Raw genomic sequence first — 19,438 nt, forward strand, 5'->3', positions numbered from 1 at the left:
CCTTCTCCAAAGCCTACGACATCGCCCAACGAGCGGAGAGCCCCGGTCACCAGCAGAGGGATATTCGACGGAACTTCGAGCCGTTGCATCACACCAGTCAGCAGTCAGGTCATTCCACATCTAAGGCGAAATCAAGCAGAAAGACACAGCGCTGTTGGCGATGCGACGACATGCACGATCCCCAGGTATGTCGATACAAGACAGCAACCTGCAATTTTTGCCAAAAACTGGGACACATTGAAAGGGCATGTATCTTGAAGCGCAAACAGCTCGGACCGAAGACTTCAGTGCAACGGAACAACAATGTCGACGCACAGGAGGGCCAGACGCAAGATACAAGCCGAACAGCACTAACGTCATCGGCACTATATGACTTAAACGCCGTTACAGTTCACGATTGTCAGCCTTGCCAATGCAACCACAGAAGCCCGCCAAGAGCTCCTATTCCTGAATGGGAAAGACCAGACACGCCTTGGCACACCCTGCACATTGATTTTGCTGGAGCTATCGAAGGGTGTTCGTTCCTGGTGGTTGTAGACGCATACACCAAGTGGCTGGAGGTAAAACAAACGGCTACAACGACATCAGCAGCAGTTATCGACACTCTGCGGTCGTTGTTTGCAACGTTTGGCCTACCGCGCAAGGTGGTCTCGGACAACGGCACTCCGTTTGTGTCCACGGAGATTCTCAAGTTTTACAGTGACAACGGCGTCTCATCTGTTACATCAGCTCCTTACCACCCGGCTACGAACGGACAAGCCGAGCGCTACGTGGCTGAGCTAAAGCGCGCCCTTACTAAAGACCAGACTGGGACAATGCAATGCCGCATTGCGCGCTTTCTCTTCAGACAGCACAAGACTGTTCAAAGCACTGCTGATCAAACGCCAGTGAAATTGATGTTCGGACGAGAAATGAGAACCCAGCTGACAGCAATTTTCCCGGAGCCCTCATCGAAAGCATCGTCGGAGGAAGAAAAGCTCCCGCATAGCAGGAGAATTGAAAGTGGACAGCGCATATACGCCCGCCAGTTCCACAGAAAGCCCGGCTGGGTTGAAGCGACGGCACTCAAACGCATAGGTTTGCGGTCATGGCTCGTCGACATTGGTGGAAAGGCCACACGCCGCCACCTTAATCAGCTACGCCGTTCAGGTAATTTGCCAAGAGAACCTCCCATTCAAGCAGCCACCTCGACGGAAGCTTCGTTCCACTTAGCCTGGCATCTCGCACCAGATGAATCGGCGCCGCCGCCCGCCGGCCCTGAACACAAGAGAAACGACACCCAGCGAGCGGAGGCTTGTCTTCCTAGTGCGTTCAGAGCGTCCACGCACCCACGGCGGCCCCCAGATCGCTTCCAAGCGACAAGCTAAGGAGGGAGGAGATGTTGTGTTCCAAGCACCCCTGTGTCACGAGCGAGCCTTTGAACCCGCGAAGGATCGGTTGCTGAAACTGCTTCTAGATGTTGACTCCTCCCCTTCCCCCGCTCGGCGGAAACGAGCCACCGTCGTTTCCCCCGGCAGTTCGGCCGCCGCCTCCATCCGAATAGGAATAAACTTGTTTTTGACCGTTCGAGGCTGTCTGAGCTTTTTGGACTACCGTGACCAACGCGTACGTCTATGGGCTGATGACAACACCGGACATAACACTTTCAAAGGAAGGCCGTGTTAAAAACATTCTATGTCACTCATCACTTTCTATAAAAATGACATTGGTAAATTGCAACCACTGATAACTCATATTTAAAAATACGAGATCAAATGCACCGAATATTGCACCGATCGTGCGAGGAGTTTGTGTTCAAAAGCATTGACACCTAGGACGAAACTGCTAATAATAGGCTAGCGGGCTCATGAGTCTACTGACTCCAACTCATGTAGACCCACGAGTCTGAGTTTGTGTGAGTCCGATCTGGAAAAATTTTAAATGAGTCTGAGTGAATTCAGTCGAGGAAAACGCCACTGGGTGTGGGTTTGAGTAAGTCCCGAGGGCAGAGTATGTTCCAAGAGCGAGTCTGAATGAGCTCTAAGGTATGAAAATCACTTTAGGAGATCACACTAGTGGATACTGAAAAAAAATAAAGAAATGTACAGTTCATGCAGGACAGAACTCGTATTACTTGCATTGATGAAAAAAAAATACTTTAAATATGCGTACACTGCCAAAATGTTGGTGAGTTTATGTACAGACACACAAAATAATCTTCACACAAGACACAATTACTTAATGTGTCCTACTTAATGTGTGTTATTTAATTACTTAATGTGTGTAAGAGGCCATATCTCAAGGCCAGTTACTGAAGTGTATAATTTTTTGTCCCTCTGAATATGATGTAGTCTGTACAAAGTATACGTCGGACACGTTGACAGAACATGGGAAGTCTCCTGGTTTGCTTCATTACAAGTGTGCTGTAATGATTCAACTGGCCTCCTTTTATAAAAGCTGCTGTCGGTGAAGGCCATGCCAAATAGCCTAAATGAATCAAGCAAGTCTCTGTGCATATTTTGATTAGTTAACAGAAGGCCTGCATGTTTGTTTATTGTCTACTGTGCACATAACAGATCTCTCTCCTGCAATTTTACATTCGGTGTGTTGTTAAGGTCCATGGGAAGTGTACATGTTGCCACTGATTGCGAGGGGCACCGGAGTGACTAGCCCTACTTGCATTGGCTGCATGACGTGTTGCCGTGAATTTGCAGACGTTTGCACTGTTTGCCCTGCTACGTGGCCTGGTGGGCGTTGGTGAGGCGAGCTACTCCACTGTGGCCCCAACGGTCATAGGGGACCTCTTCTCGGGACCCCGCAGAAGCACCATGCTGGCTGCTTTCTACTTTGCCATCCCCGTAGGCAGGTGAGTGACTCCGACCTCTCTCAGTAGGCAGTCACTTTAGCGGTCTAGAGTAGTGAATCTGGAATGCCACCATAGTTTCTCGAGAAAGCACTTCAAGAGAATGCCTGGGTACCACTCTAGAGGTGTGTGTGGCCTATACAAAAATAATTCTTGAAACATGGGGTTGACTTCACTTTGAAATTCAGGAAACGTTATCAGTTTCTTGCTAGTCCTTGAGTTTAAGCTTAACCGATTTTGTTCGGACTTCGTGGCTACAGGTTCGATATGACATAAGTCGTGTTGGTGCAGTTTTTTATTCGAATACTCGCGACAATTATGGCTTGACCAAATTTCGTGTACTTTGTTTATTGGCATGGACTCAATAAAATAGTTTGTTTATTGCTTACAGCAGTATTTCCTTCCAGTTATACTATGAAAATGTTATTTGGATCCTCGCATATGTTTTGTCAGTGTCGTGGAACACCTCAGGAACGTCAGATCTTCAGCGACAGTCACAATATAGGCTGGGCACTGCCATGTCAGCTGTTATCATTTTGAAACAAGAGGTAGAAATTGGCGCTTGCCGCAGCTTCTCCAAGCAGAGCTGGATTCTCATCATACTTGAGTACCGAATACAAGTATTTGTGTAATTGAAAGCAACACACCAGATTGAAGTTTATGAGGACACAAAGCGTGTTTTGCTGACTGCAGCATAATCTATCATTGAGATGCAAGTCTGCTAGTCCTTGTCAATAAAAAAGCATATGTTGTGTGTGTTTGTGAATTTTTTAAATAACAATAACAAAATATAGCTGTTTACAAATAAAATGACAGGTTTCATTTGAGGCATGCCGTCAGGGGCAATGGAATTGCGGTGACAGATCACACATTATAGAAGTACGGGTAGATGGCCTTTTGTTATGCTATACTTTGTTCATCACACCTATTCTGTGCGGTCGTTTCTCTTAACATGATACATTGGACTTACTCTAATTACCAAGGATTCATTACTTAAATAGCTCGTGAGCTAATAAGCTTAGTAGGCTTATCATAATGATTAAAGTGAACCACGCTTTTTATGAAAGGCATATCAGCCTTTGGATGCAAAAAAATGTGATTACCAGCAGATTGACACTTGATGATCCTTAGTGTGAGGTGATTGATTGACTAACAATCAATGAGATCTATTTTCACTGTCACAAATTTTTTGCTTTGTTTTTCACCCTTAGTGATGGATAGAGAAAGTGAGCCATCAAGGTGGGTGTCAACCACTGTTGGGCGTTGCAGATGTTAAGTGGCAAAAATGAAAGTATAAAGGTATTGAATAAATGATTCCAAAATAAGATTTGGGGAATAAATAGGGAAAGGGGAGTACTGGGTCAAATAGGAACTCACATAGTGTGCTGGAGTGCAAAGTAATTCACAGATTGCTCTGCAAGTGAAAACTGAATTTGTTGTCTGGCTTCTGTAATGTCAGTAAGTTTTGCCATATAAATGGATGCATGTATTTGAGTTGATGGGTGTCGCTGGTATGAGAGAGATAGCGTGATGTAAATATGCGACCATGTAAGTTGGCCGAGTGTCTTGCTGCATCAAAGAAGGATAAGTAACTTTGTAAGAACTGTAGCTGGGACGAGTTGGTGAGCACCCATAAAGAATGTATTATCAGTACATAAACAATGTGGAAAAGAGACAGGATGACTAGAGAGAAAGAGCACTCTTTCTTTATAATTATCTCATTGCTTTTCTGTATTATCTATGCAGCGTTAATATGTACCTTTTTAATGAATGTGTTGGTATTGAAAAAAGAATTGAAGGTTAGAATACCTGGTTCAGGAATTGTGCAGATCTATTCAGCTGCTAGTAGCAGTCAACCAAGTTCGACGGCATTTCTCTTTGCTGCTCTTATATTTGCTCTTCACATTCAGACAGACAGAATGCCACAACTGCATAAAAGATGCATTCTTTTTCTGTCAAACACTGCTGACGTGGGTTTTCTGTGCAGTGGCATGGGCTACATTGTTGGTGCTTCTGTGGCTGAGGCTCTGGGCGCATGGTACTGGGCCCTCAGGGTGAGGATCTCTCGATGTCATGGCGTTCCTTTGTGCTATGTTTTTTAAAGAGACACTAAACTAGTTTTTGACTGATCATTAGTTTTTCAAAAATCACTTGGGGGTTGAAGGGTCTTTAAAGGAGCAGTGACATCAACTTGGCGCATGTCGCGTTTTTTGCATCAACGTGTCTTTATCGATCCCCAAGTAATGACCCGGTACTAGTAATACAACACAGAGATGAATTAATGTATATAGTATCAATTAGTATGACCAGTATCAAACTTTATTTAAAATGTGTGCAAAGCCCACCAGCCCGCCTACCAACGCTGCCAAGTGGTCACCTCCCATGGTACCGCTCTATTTGGTAATGGGGCCACACGAGATGGTGATGCGAGTGTCAGGTGACATTTCATCTGCTCGGCTCGCACGTATTTAGGCATGTCTTCGTCACCTCCATTGTCATCACCACTGTCATCATCGTACACAAGGACAATGAAAACACCAAGGAATATAAAATTGTGGTGATTCACAGCCGATAGTGATACTGTAATGGAAACGAGGCTTAAGCCACGCTGGCTGGTAAGACATATGAATGCTGCGCGCTTGTTACTTGTTCGCAATTACCATAGCTTCAAATAATCACATTCAGGCTCAGAACTCCACGTAAAATCACCCAAAGCGGAACAACGGAAATGCAGGATTCACGCAAACGGTTGCACGAAACAAGCAAAACAAAGCAAATGAAGCCGTTGCCAGACAGCCAGGCGTTGCTGCCAGATCGTACTACATGCAGACACTGCGATGGCAACACTAAAATTGTCAACATCGTCGTTGCTTGCTCATCGTCACTCAGCGCATGAGGTGTGACCTAGGAGCTCACTGAACATGTCAAAATACTGTCGATGTCTCATGGCCGGGAGCGTGCCGTTGAGTCTTTGGACCTTTTTAGTGCTCGAAATAGAATAACTTCTTCGAAACGGACGCCATTCATACTTCGCAAAAGAAACTCGTGCATACCAAGCAATTGAATGAATACCACATCTCGTGTTGGAAATTCAGTGTCATGCTCCTTTAACTCGCAAGTCATCGAGCTTGAGACAAGTTGGTAGGGATTCATTTAAGAACTGCCAAGAATGCCGACATGTTGGGGAAATAAAGCATGTTTCATAGTGTGCTCATGTTCATTAGTTTTTATGAAAAAGAAATCATTTTGAAGTCAGTGTTCTTTGTGTCTGATTGTGCCTTTCCTTAGACATCTTTATGCTGTAAGTACTTTATGAATGGTTCATTATCAGAAGCGAAAATAAAAGCATAAGCATGTGACTTGGACATCATTTCAGGCCTCTTTTCTATATTTTGGCCACGTCTGCACAATGAAATTTTCTGAATATTGTTAACTTTGGCTTCTTTAAAACACAAGCCTGTACTGATAAAGAAGTTCAGGGGGATGTAGTCATTTTTCTGAAACGAAGCCTTGCATGATGGGGAGATGTTTTAAGTAATGACGAAAGAAAGATTAGCACAGAGTGGGGTGGAGAGAGGCGTTAGTTGCTAGGGGAATCTTATTATAAATGTGAATGAAAGCATGTAGTGTGTGCAAAAACTTGGTAAATCATACATGTGAATTGTGCAGGCACTAGCACAGAGGTGGGCCAAAAAAATCTGCTGAGAATTGCATTAGAACGGCTACCACAGTGACCCACTTAAATGTTACAAGGAAAGTGGTGTGTTTGTTGCAATCATTCAATCACCCAATGCGACACAAAAATTTGGTGCAAATCGACCGGTGTGCCAGTTTTGCACATTCGTACGTTCGAGGAAGATCCCCAGAAATCGGCCTGCTGTGCTGCGGTCGTCTTTAGGACCCTTACGCACAAACAAATTGTCGATCCGTCGAACGTCCTATGGGTGGCAAAACTGTACGTTCAGACACAATATGGATCTGCAGTTAGCCCATTCAGTAGGTCCACTGGATGTACCTGGGAATATCACTTAAATTAGTGGACATTCATCGGACATGCATTGCCTTATGCTGCACATTAGATCGTTTGCTCTCGCTATACGCGATTGGTCAAGAGTCCTGTGTTTGCACTACAACAGGGACGTTTACGCGGGCATTGCACATGAACACGCAAATAAGATGGTGCCCATATTGAACACCTTGGTACCGAAGCATTAAACCTGCCAGGTACAATGCATTAATTACTGGCCTTTCTTGCTGCAACTACGATATCAAACAAATAAGGATGGGGCAGATAGTACGGGGTGCAGCAATATATATTTATTTTAAAACTTCAAATGTCTTTCGAAAAACTATAAGCTTCCACATGAAATTTCATGAACAATGACGATCATATGATGCACTCCGGGTCCCGTCAAAGGAAGCGCACTGGTGGTCGCATTAGCAGGCGTGGTCCCAGGCCCAATGTCTTGCACAAATAGCAGTGAAGAAAAGCTGCATATAAGAAAAAGTAAGTAAGCTACGTATGCGTTGAAAACATAAGACAGATTTCCAATTACAGATACAGTCGAACAGGCATATATCAAACTTGAAGGGGGTCGTGAATTAGTCCGATATAGGAAAAAAATCGATATAAAGAAGAGTAGGGGCCCCGAGAGCTTACCTGTAGCAGATCATCACCTACAATAGGTGCATTCAGGAATGACAACTAATTCCGCACATACACCGCAACCAAATGATTTATTTGCGGGAAAAAAAAACGCTAATCCTGGCCTGCTCCTTCGTTTTTTAAATGTTGAAGACTCTAGTCTCCATCTTATCAAGGCTGTCCAGGTGCGACAGCCCAGTTCTCTTTATGCGGCCGATACAATGACGAATGATGCCGAACGCTGCCCCTACAGTTCAGCGGCAGAATAAGTGCATGTAGCCAGCGTATCGTCCGGATGATGTTCCTCGTCACATGAGCTGTCAGCCTGGACATTGCATTGCGCTTCCACAAAGTTGTCCACAGACACTTCGTGTGGAACTGCTGCTGGGAAGCGGGACGACAACTCGCGGAACGCGTCGTCTATGCGCTCGTCATCGTCTTCACCGGCTTCGGCAAGTTCCGCCGTGTCGAAACCTGCCTTGCAGAATCAGTTGACCACTGTGTCCGTTTTCATGTCTCGCCAGGCATTTAAAATCTCCATGCAGAGATTTCCAGCCACTCCCTTCGTCATCCACTGCTGCATGTCCTGGCTGCTGACAGCTTTGCTTTTGCCAGAATTTGTTTTGCCAACAATGTTGTAGTGCTGCTTAAATCACTGAAGCCACCCACTGTTGTCGGTGAAGTGGTTTCACCGAGTTCAGCGGCAAACCATTTGGCCTTGGCGATCAATATCTGACCATCCACCGGAATGTTCTTCGTGCACATTTTTAAAAACTAGGCATAAAGTTCCTTTTCTACGTTTCCTCGGGCAGAAGCATGCACATGACAGGCTTCCAACATTCACTGCTCCTCTGCCTTTACTTTTATATCTGCCTTGTTTTTCAACAAGGTACTCGGAGTGCTCCGTAGTATCCCGAAGTCGTCCGCGACGGTCGGAAATTTCTCGCCCGCCACAGCACGCAAAATGGTCTTCAAATTCGTCGCAAAGTTAAGGATCTTGCGTTTTTTGATGCTGGCCATAGTGACACGAGGAGTCGGTAGCAGCTTTGCACACCACACACGTGAAAGAAAAATGCTGCACATGCTGTAGTACGTAGGCAATGCGACAGTGGAAGCATCAAAGCACTCGCGAGGGGATGGCCACCTGCGAGGGCAACAGCAAAAGGCGTGAGCTGTTGTTGGCTGATCAAAGCTCGCAAAACAGCAACAAAAAATAAAAGAAAAGGCGAAAGAAGGTGGACGACGACTTCTTCGTGCCTGCTCTCCAAGCCGACGGGTACGCGGAGAAAGCATGAGAGAGAAAAAGAGATACGAAAAAAAAAAGCCATTCTGCAAGTTAGAGATTGTACAGTCCGAGCCCCCGAGCCCTTACCTTTTTTTCAAGCGTTTCGGGTTTTGGCGGAGGCGTGGTGCCGCGCAACGGTCGCTGGGTGGCTTCCAACTCGCGTGCGGAGCCGCGGAGATCGCAAAGGTGGGGTGGGGGGAGGGGGAGGTAGTGCTGAAGCGCACTTTCTAGCTCGCGCGGCATTCGATATATTTAAAGGTGGGTAAAAATATTGTTTGATATGAAGGTGCGAATTTATATACTTTTACAAAGGAATTTCACGGGGATATTCTGCGAGTTCAACATACCCGAAAATTCGGAATATGTGGGTTCGATATAACTGTGTTCGACTGTGTGATAAAATGCTGTCTTGTATTTGTAAATAACAAATATTCATGACTGCACTCAGGCAAGTTGCCTATATAGTAGAAACATTGCACTCCGTTGATGACTGACCGGAATAGTTGCAAGCATGGTTGCCTACAAGTATGTCGGTTTGTCGCTCTCACGCACACGCTCACAAATGTGAGCTGCAACCTGCAGAAGAACAACATTACCCAAAATAGATCGAGTCGGTTTATAGTTACGATTCGCACCGCAGTGTGTGTCCTATAGCCACGTGTTGGACCAAGATTCAACTGCCAGCAAAGAACTGTCATACTTACCATTTTATTTTACAATTTTAAAACATTCCAGTAACGAAACGACAAAAAGTCGGGCACATAATTGGACTTACTGAAAGACGTACATTATTTGAATGGGCAACGTTTTTCTGCATCCTATATTGGCAACGAAGGTAGCAAGCAGATCCGGCCATTGAAATTAAATGAACCATCGGCGAAAACACACAATAGAACTTGTTTCACGAAACACTGATGCAAAATATGTGGAAAATAGAATGCGAATTGTTAGTTGACTACGGATAACAACTGCAGTAATCCGTACAGGAAAGCTGAACAGGCCTTCCGATTACCGCCGGCCTGCTGATTGAGCCACCGCGCATCATTGCTGGGAAAGACAGGTTTCTCGACCGCTGGATAAAAAACAGGGTTGTGCAAGTTCCAACATGCGGGACATTTCACTGCGTCACCGCTTACCCGAAGCCGCGGAGTGCCGAGCTGGTGTGCGTGCCGATGAGCGCCTGCGTTTTGCTCACGTGTCGCACTCATTATTGTATCGGTCGCAGTTGCGCGGGCTTGTTGCTGCAAGCGTCGTTATACAAGCGTCTTGGTTTGTAAAAAATATGCCACGCGCAAGTGCAGCCACTAATTTTTTTAACCTGAACGCGCTAGCGTTGGCCGCTCAGTCTATCACTAGCATTGGCCGTCTAGACTGAGCACAGTGGCAAAATTATATAATGACAATACGCGCATCCATGCTGTTAAAGTGTTCAGCTGGTTCAGCGAACTGGGAGCGCGGGGGTAAACACAGACACAAAGCAAAGAGGAGGCACACAGCACGAGCGCTCAACTAGCAACTGGTTTATTCTCACGTTCGAAGGACATATAGGTACACAAGGTTGCGCATATCAACAGGAAAATAGGATGACAGTGTAAGCAGCAAGCGTGGCGCTCATTCGAAGCACTTGTCTACGAATTATCAATATAGTTAAACTCACAGTCAAGTACAGTCAAACCTCATTATAACGAAGTTGAAGGGGGAGTCGTAATTACTTCGTTATAACCATTAGTTCGTTATAGCCAATATTCATTTCTACCGACAATTAGCCAGCAAGAGAGAATGTACTCACCACCGAATATCACAGCAGCCCGCCGCGCAGAGAAAAACGGCCTTCGGAAGGCAAAAAACTAGCAAAATAATAAAGAACAATGCAATAATAAAGAACAATACGCCGAAATCTTCGGCCACTTTTTTTTTTTTGACGCCGGACTCAACGGCTCTCAACATTGCAGACTTCTGCTCAATTGTGATGATTTTGCGCTTACGTTTGCCGTTGTCCATGTCTAGCGGCGGAGGGGTGTTGCTCTTCCACAGCGAACGACAAGGAACCAAGCACAAAGCCAACAAAGCCGAAATCTCCGCCGACCCAGCGTGGAGCTGAGGGAAGGAGGAGGTCAGATGCGCGGGCGGGTCAACGAGTTCCACAGGAGAGGGTAGGTCGGCTGACGCGCACGCTCGCGCGAGTTGCTGCGCGGGCAAGTCCATTAGTTCCTGAGGAAAGGGGAGGCAGGGCGACGTGCACCCACGCGCGTGTTGGCAGGCGGCGCAAGGCGCGAGTTTTGAATTACCGCTGCCGTGATGGGACGTGAACCGGCGCGCGCTATAAGATATTGAATTCACGTATACCAAAATGATCAGTAAATGCTCGTTGTGGTCAAAAAATGGTTCGTTATATCCATTGTGAGGAAATTTTCGCTTCGTTAAAACGAGGTTTTAAATACATGGGCGTCTATGGGAATTTCAAGGGGAATTACAATTGCTTCGTTATATCCATTAGTTCGTTATATCCCGCTTCGTTATAACGAGATTCTACTGTAGTGATAATGACGGATGGCTGATACATTGATTCCTACTTCTAGAAATGTGATATGCTTCTGGAATTTCACGCGTGGTTTGAAGGGGATGCTGGAACAGTGCAGTTGTTTTTTCAAACAACGGTTGACACTTGCAGGAATGACAATGTGAAGCTAACACGGAAAAAGGACTACCTTTTAAGGAACTCAAATGCTCCCTGAGGCGTATATTCAAACATCGCCCGGTCTGGCCGATGAACATGCGACTGCACGTTAGCAATATGCTATACACCACTCCTATACAACACTTAACAAATTGTTTGGCATGTTTCTGCAAACATCTTCTGCTTTTTGATGCACCCTGCGCCCTCCTATGTACGATGGCACATATACGGCCCAATTTATTGGGTGCAGAGAAAACAACGCGCACACTAAACTGGTTCCCCACACTTTTCAGTCCATGCGCCAATTTATTAATGTAAGGGATGACGGCCACGCGTTTGTTTCCTTTACTGCATTCTGCAGAAACGCACGCACGGAGGGCATGGGCCTCCGGTTCACCTAGGAGTTTCCGAGTAATCATAAGTTGCAATATCTAGACCTTTCTCTATTCTTTGGAGGCAATCATCTTTGCTGGCAATATAACCCTCGATCCGCGAAACCGCTTTTAAATTACTCGTCTGGCCATTCCAAGCTTATAAAATGAGGAATAGTTCTGTAATGCCTTCGTTCAGTGCTCGAAAAAAGCTGTATCCTCATGGTGCACTATGGTTTCTTAGCGCAGCCAGGACAGTTATTCGGGGCTGGGTACTCACCGTGTCTAATCGCATCGGTGTGTGAGAGACTTCTGCGGACGGTGAGAAACGGTGATAAACGTGTGTGCATTTCTGCAGAATGCAGTAAAGGAAACTAACATGTGGCCGTCATCCCTTACATTCATAAATTGGCGCATGGACTGAAAAGTGTGGGGAACTGGTTTGGTGTGCGCGTTGTTTTCTCTGCACCCAATAAATTGGGCCGTATATGCACCATGGTACATAGGAGGGCGCAGGGTGCATCAAAAAGCAGATGATGTTTGCAGAAACATGCAAAACAATTTGTTAAGTGTTGTATAGGAGTGGTGTATAGCATACCGCTGACGTGCGGTCGCATGTTCATCGGCCAGACTGGGCGATGTTTGAATATACGCCTCAGGGAGCATTTGAGTTCCTTAAAAGGTAGTCCTTTTTCCGTGTTAGCTTCACATTGCCGTTCCTGCAAGTGTCAACCGTTGTTTGAAAAAGTAAGTGTGCTGTTCTGGGATCTGCTTCAAACCACGCGTGAAATTTCCGAAGCATATCACATTTCTAGAAATAAGAATCAATGTATCAGCCATCCGTCATTATCACGACTTGACTGTGAATTTAACTATATTGATAATTCGTAGACAAGTGCTTCGAATGAACGCCACGCTTGTTGCTTACACTGTCATCCTATTTTCCTGTTGACATGCGCAACCTTGTGTACTTATATGTCCTTCGAACGTGAGAATAAACCAGTTGCTAGTTGAGCGCTCGTGCTGTGTGCCTCCTCTTTGCTTTGTGTCTGTGTTTACCCTGCGCTCCCAGTTCGCTGAACCATCATGAATTACCAACTAGCCCACCTTTCCGTCCTATTGCAGTGTTCAGCTGTCGTCTTCTAGGCTGTTCTGAGATCCAGGCAACGGGAGACTGGGAATAAAGAATTAATGACTCTGCAGTCGGCGCTCCCGTGGTCAGGTTAAGAAAATAAGCAGCTGTACACTCTTGCTTGCAGTGTCAATTATTTTGCAAAGGTAGTTAGTTAGTAAAAAGTTAGTAGTTAGTAAATTTATTAGTAAAATGGACATTTACCGCTCTTTTGACATGACTTTGGGCATTTTGGCACTTTCTTGACACATTGGTGTGTAGCGACACCACGGACCCGAGCTAACGGGAGAGTTTCTACTCCCTCCCACGCCTAGCCGTGCGTGGCTTTGCCGTGTCTGGGGAAAAGGGTATCCTGGGGGTTGAGCTGACGCTGGGTGATTGGACCTTTAAGGCCCCCCGGCAGAGGCAACACACTCCTTTGGCCCCGGCTTCACGTAGACGGCACCCCTGGGCTGACCCACCCAGGGGAAATCGGCAGTCGCCTTTTCCTATCTCTCTCTTCCTACATCTTCGTCTTTTGTTCTCACTTTACATCTTTCCTGTATTCTCCTCACTTCATTTTACTTCCAATTTTTCCTGGCGGCAAGGGTTAACCTAGTGTAAATATCCAACCTTGGGTAGATATATTAGGTTATAGTGGCCATGTACGGCTGGCGCCTGCGCCTCCTTCGTGTCTCGCAGCGTCCCCTTGTTGGGCTCGGTGGTGGGTGGCTGGCATGGCCGCCGAATAAGCTACCAAATTTATGGGAACACCTAGCCCTCTCACAACCAATCGCCCTTCCAAGAGGTGGCGCACCGATGCAATATTTGAATTTCTGCCAAACAAGAAAGATAACTTCTCTAAATACCACATTATCCACTGTGAAAGTACAGAAAAGAAAGCTAGAAGCATTTCACCTTTCCTTGGGTCAAAATGTCTTATAGAAACGCTGGGCGCAGGCTACAAGGCCACAAAGACCGCCAGTGGTGACCTGTTACTTGAATTAAAAGACAACGCACAGTACCAGAGACTACATAAACTCACAGCATTTGGGGATCAGCCTATCACAATCACACCACATCGAACTATGAACACCGTGAAGGGTGTTGTATCAGATGGAGACCTGATAGACCTCTATGATGATGAACTTCTAACAGGCTGGAAAGAGGAAAAAAAATGTCATTCAGGTGCAGCGTATCAAAATAAGAAAAGAAAATAAGGAAATCCCAACGAAGCACATTATACTCACTTTCGCATCTAGCACCCTCCCCACTGAAATAGCAACAGGATATCTTAAACTGCCAGTTAGACCATACATACCCAACCCACGGCGCTGCTTTAAGTGTCAGAGGTGCGGGCACGGCTCCCAGAGCTGCCGAGGACAGCTTACCTGCGCGAAATGCGGCACCAAAGGTCATACCGCTGACGATGACTGTCAGCTACAAGTCCACTGCGCAAACTGTGAGGGTGACCATCCTGCATATGGCCTGGAAAATGGAAAAAAGAAATTATTAATACAAAGTTTAAATTGAACATAAGCTTCCGTGAAGCGCGGCAGCGCGTTTCCCCGCATTTTGCTGGGAACACATCGTATGCCGAAGTGGTGCGAGGGGGGTCAGCACCACTTCGGTTTTCGGCAATGCCTTGGACCACGCCCAGCGTGCCGAGGCAAACGCCACAAGCCCCCATGGGGGAGCAGCCTCGGCTGCCCCACCCTCCTTCAATACAGCCCCAACGAAGGCCCCTGTGAACCTTGGCAGCAGCCAGGGCACCACACAAACTAAAGAGGTCCCCTCGACCTCCAGCCCGGTGGGGTTTAAGGCTCTGTCTGTCACGACGAAGCCTACAACGAAAACAACATTATCTGTCGTCTCTCCTGAGGCGATGGACACATCAACTGCGCCGGCGCAGACTGCGCCAAAGGAGCGGCGGGGTTCCCTCGACCGCTCTAAAAAAAGACAAAACGGTAATTACAGGGCCTTCTAAAGGCTCTGTAAGATAAGTCACTTCTCTCTTTAGACACCAGCCACACTCATTTCGTACACACAGCACTTCTTCACTCCCATAATGGAGACACAAATTATACAATGGAACGTCAGAGGACTACTTCGAAACCTCGACGATGTCCAAGAACTTTTACGCAAACATTCTCCAAAAGTGCTGTGTGTACAGGTAACACACTTAAAATTCAAGAATACAAATTTTTTGCGTCAGTATGTTGTCTTCCGAAAGGACAGAGATGATGCTGTAGCGTTATCTTGTGGTGTAGCCATTATTGTTAATCGAGGAGTAGCATGTAGTCATCTATCACTACTAACATCCTTAGAGGCAGTGGCTGTTCGAGCAGTTCTATTGAATAAGCTCGTCACCATCTGCTCTCTATACATACCACCGCAACACCGCCTGGAAAAACATGATTTCCAGTCTTTAATAGATGAGTTACCAGAACTTTATCTTGTTCTAGGGGACCTGAATGCGCACAGCGGTTTATGGGGTGACTGTCGATGTGATGCACGAGGTCGTCTCATCGAACAGTTCCTCTTTTCATCAGGTGCTTGTCTGTTGAATAGGAAAGAGGCAACATATTATAACCTTGCAAACAATACTTACTCCTCCATAGATCTCAGTATCGCATCTCCTTCACTCGTACCAATACTTCAGTGGAAAGTCATAAAAAATCCATACGGAAGTGACCATTTTCCTTTAGTATTGAGTACACCAATAATATATGAATGTCCGCCACATGTTCCCAAATGGCTGGTAAACAAAGCCGACTGGGAACAATTTTAAAAGATTACACACTTAAGTTGGACCGACATATGCGGATTAGGCATAGACGAAGATGTGCAGTACTTCATGGCTTTTCTTACTGACGCAGCAGCCAAGTGCAATCCACAAACATCTGGACTGCCCGGCAAACGACACGTCCCGTGGTGGAACACTGAGTGTCAGAATGCGCGAAAGGAGCAGAACAGGGCATGGAGGTTAGTGCGCAACTCGCTGACAGCGGAAAACCTTGAGAGCTTTAAGAAAATAAAATTTCAAGGCAGGAGAACGCGTCGGCAGGCCAGAAGAGAAAGCTGGCACAAGTTTTTATCAGGGATAAGTTCATATACACAAGAGGCTAAAGTCTGGGACATGGTTCGTAGGGTAGCAGAAAGACAAGTACACTCACTCCCACTCGTAAACACACAGGGTGACAGCCTGGAAGATCAGGCGAACTTCCTCGGTGCACACTACGAGCAAGTGTCTAGCTCGTCACACTATACTGAAGTTTTCCAAAGATATAAAGCAAGGATAGACAAACAGAAACTAGAATATAAGTGCACAAGACACGAGGCATACAACCAACCTTTCAACTTAACTGAGCTACAAACATCACTAAACTCCAGCAGTAATTCTGCACCAGGCTACGACCGTGTCACGTATGAAATGTTGAAAAACCTGCCGGCTAAAACGCGAAAAACTTTACTCTCTCTATACAATGCTATCTGGCTTTCTGGCACCATCCCTGCTTTCTGGAAAGAGGCTATTGTTATCCCTATTTTGAAACAGGGCAAGGACCCTTCCTCAGTTTCAAGTTATAGGCCCATTGCACTAACCATCTGCCTTTGTAAACTTTTTGAAAAAGTGATAAACCGCCGACTTTTACATTTCCTTGAAACACACAATCTGCTTGACCAGTTCCAGTGTGGGTTTCGAGAGGGTAGATCCACCACCGACCATTTGGTGCGTATCGAGGCACAGATCCGAGACGCCTTTGTCCACAAACAATACTTCCTCTCAGTGTTTCTCGATATAGAGAAGGCTTACGGCACAACATGGCGTTTTGGCATATTAAGAGACTTGTCTCACCTGGGTGTGCGCGGTAGAATGCTTTACATAATCGAGAGTTACTTGTCCAATCGGAAATTCCGTGTTCGTGTGGGCAGTATTCTCTCCCAAACATTTGTGCAAGAAACGGGAGTACCGCAAGGTGGTGTACTTAGTTGTACACTTTTTATTATTAAAATGAATTCCTTGCACTTGTCCATCCCCCGCAATGTGTTCTATTGTACATATGTCGACGACGTTCAGCTTGGCTTCAAGTCATGCAACTTGGCAATGTGTGAGCGGCAGGTTCAGCTGGGTTTAAACAAGCTCTCCAAATGGGCAGAGGAAAACGGATTCCGGCTGAACCCAGAAAAAAGCACGTGTGTCTTGTTCTCCCGAAAAAGAGGCGTGCATTCAGAACCTGACATTGAACTGAACGGTCAACGCCTGTCTGTCAATGCGGAGCATAAATTCTTAGGCTTAATCTTGGACAACAAGCTGACATTTGTACCACACATCAAGTATTTAAAAACAAAATGTTTAAAAGCCATGAGTGTTATAAAAGTGTTGTCACGTACTACGTGGGGTAGTGACAGGCAATGCCTGATGAACCTGTATAGAAGCCTCATTCGCACCCGCTTAGATTATGGGGCCGTTGTCTATCAGTCTGCTACTCAAAGTGCCTTGAAGATGCTGGACCCCGTGCGCCATTTGGGCATCCGCCTTTCTACGGGTGCTTTTCGCACCAGCCCCGTAGAAAGCCTTTATGTTGAGTCATATGAGTGGTCACTTCATCTGCAGAGAACTTACATGTCCTTTGTTTGATTTCCTTAAGGTGAAAGCAGACAAGTAGCACCCCTCATACTCTACAAATAATGATTTGTTGAGCTCAACTCTGTTTCAAAACAGGCCTTCGAAGAGGCAGCCCTTCTCAGTTCACCTGAAGAGTCTAGCTGAGGAAACTGGAGTCTCACTTGAACACAGCTTAATGGCTCCTGTAGCATACCCGCCAACGTGGTAGTGGCAGACTATAGAGTGCGATGTGTCTTTCCTAGAAGTTACTAAACATGCGCCTATTGCCCATATCCGAACATACTTCCTGGAACTTCAACACAAATACACACGTCCTGAGTTCTTTACAGATGCCTCTAAGTCCAACTCTTCTGTGTCCTATGCTGCTGTTGGCCCTTCCTTTTTGGATGCTGGCCCTCTACATCCAGGCACAAGTATCTTCACAGCGGAAGCTTATGCGATACTTGTGGCAGCTAAACACATCAAACAAAACAAATACAAAAAACAGTAATTTATACAGACTCCCTCAATGTGGTAACGGCTCTGCACAGTCTTAAAAAACAAAGAACCCTGTCCTCGTCTCACTCTACTCCATTTTATGCACACTCTACACACTCAACCAACATGTTGTAGTGTGCTGGGTGCCAGGGCACCGTGAGATTCAAGGCAACGTGATGGCGGATCAGCTTGCTGCATCCATCCACGAAATCAGTGCCACTACACCCATATCGATCCCGCCCCTTGATCTTAAGCCGTCTCTCAAACGAAAGCTCAGGGACTACTGGCAGAGCAAGTGGGATAGACACACACAAAACAAGCTACACGTTATCAAGCTACACCTTGGCCATTGACCACCAGTATCAAAATCACGTCTAACAGAGGTAACACTAACAAGACTCAGGATAGGACACACATACACGACATACACACTTCCTTTGTCCGGTGGCGATCCACCATTGTGTGACAAATGTGGTTAGGCATTAACAGTTCTTCACGTTTTAATCCAATGTAAGCAATTAGACACTCTAAGAAGACAACACTTTCCATTACCCTACCAACAACATATACCATTAACCCACGCAATGTTTGTTGGTAGGGAACCACTTTTCACCCATAAATCATTGCTAGCTTTTTTAAAAGATGTCGGTTTTTACCATGTAATATACCCAGTCATTGCGTAGCGTGACCTCTCAAGAGAGGTTGCTGCTGCAGTGACTACATTTAAAAGCACTTGCCTCGCAGCCCTTGGACACAAGGGTGCTGATGAGGCACTTGTGCTAGTGCCAAATATTTTTACATGTTTTTATTATCAAACCTTTGTCACCCTTTTTACTATGCATATCACGCCACTGTCATGATCTTAATACTTATGTTTTTACCCGCATTATCGCGAGGAATTTTAAGGCCCCTATACAGCCACGCAACATATCATTGTCCGCATCTCTACTCATCGAAATGGCGCTCGTTGGCCATCAATTGGCCCTTGCGCCACAAAGCGCCACACATCATCATCACTTTCTTGACACACCTTCTCAGAATCATTAAGATGGACGTTGAACGCTGGCTCTCTAAAGTGCCTAAACAATGTCTTGAAGTGCATGTTATCAACTTGTTTGGCAGATCAGGCTATGTTGGAGTTGTTAAACAATACTAGTAAACTGTAAGCGAGCATGTTTGAGGCGGTATTCTTCTCTTTTGAAAATGTATGTTTTAGGTCTTCTCTTAGACCAAGACGTATATAATTATTTGTAGCCGTTTCGAAAAGCTTTAAGGTTTTGTTTTTTTGGGATAACTCATAGATGTCCGTCTGCTGTCAACCACATAAAATTCTTTGTAGACATTCTTGAGATGTTCCAGACAGATAACAAAATGAATGCAAATAACAATGGAAATGCAACGGC

The 19,438-nt window shown here is 45.7% G+C and overlaps 1 protein-coding gene across 2 annotated transcripts in view; it reads left to right on the top strand.

Annotated features, from left to right (window-relative positions):
- The window catches only part of LOC119176263 (protein spinster homolog 3), a 102,711-nt gene that overhangs the window by 37,839 nt on the left and 45,434 nt on the right, over positions 1–19,438 (top strand). For both annotated transcript variants that reach the window (XM_075890642.1, XM_075890641.1), the window contains exons 3-4: positions 2,694–2,845; positions 4,830–4,896. In XM_075890642.1, coding sequence (XP_075746757.1) covers positions 2,694–2,845; positions 4,830–4,896 — 219 coding nt within the window. The remainder of the gene's footprint in view (positions 1–2,693; positions 2,846–4,829; positions 4,897–19,438) is intronic.

The sequence above is a fragment of the Rhipicephalus microplus genome, chromosome 3, assembly GCF_043290135.1.
Source record: "Rhipicephalus microplus isolate Deutch F79 chromosome 3, USDA_Rmic, whole genome shotgun sequence".
NCBI classification, from domain to species: domain Eukaryota; kingdom Metazoa; phylum Arthropoda; class Arachnida; order Ixodida; family Ixodidae; genus Rhipicephalus; species Rhipicephalus microplus.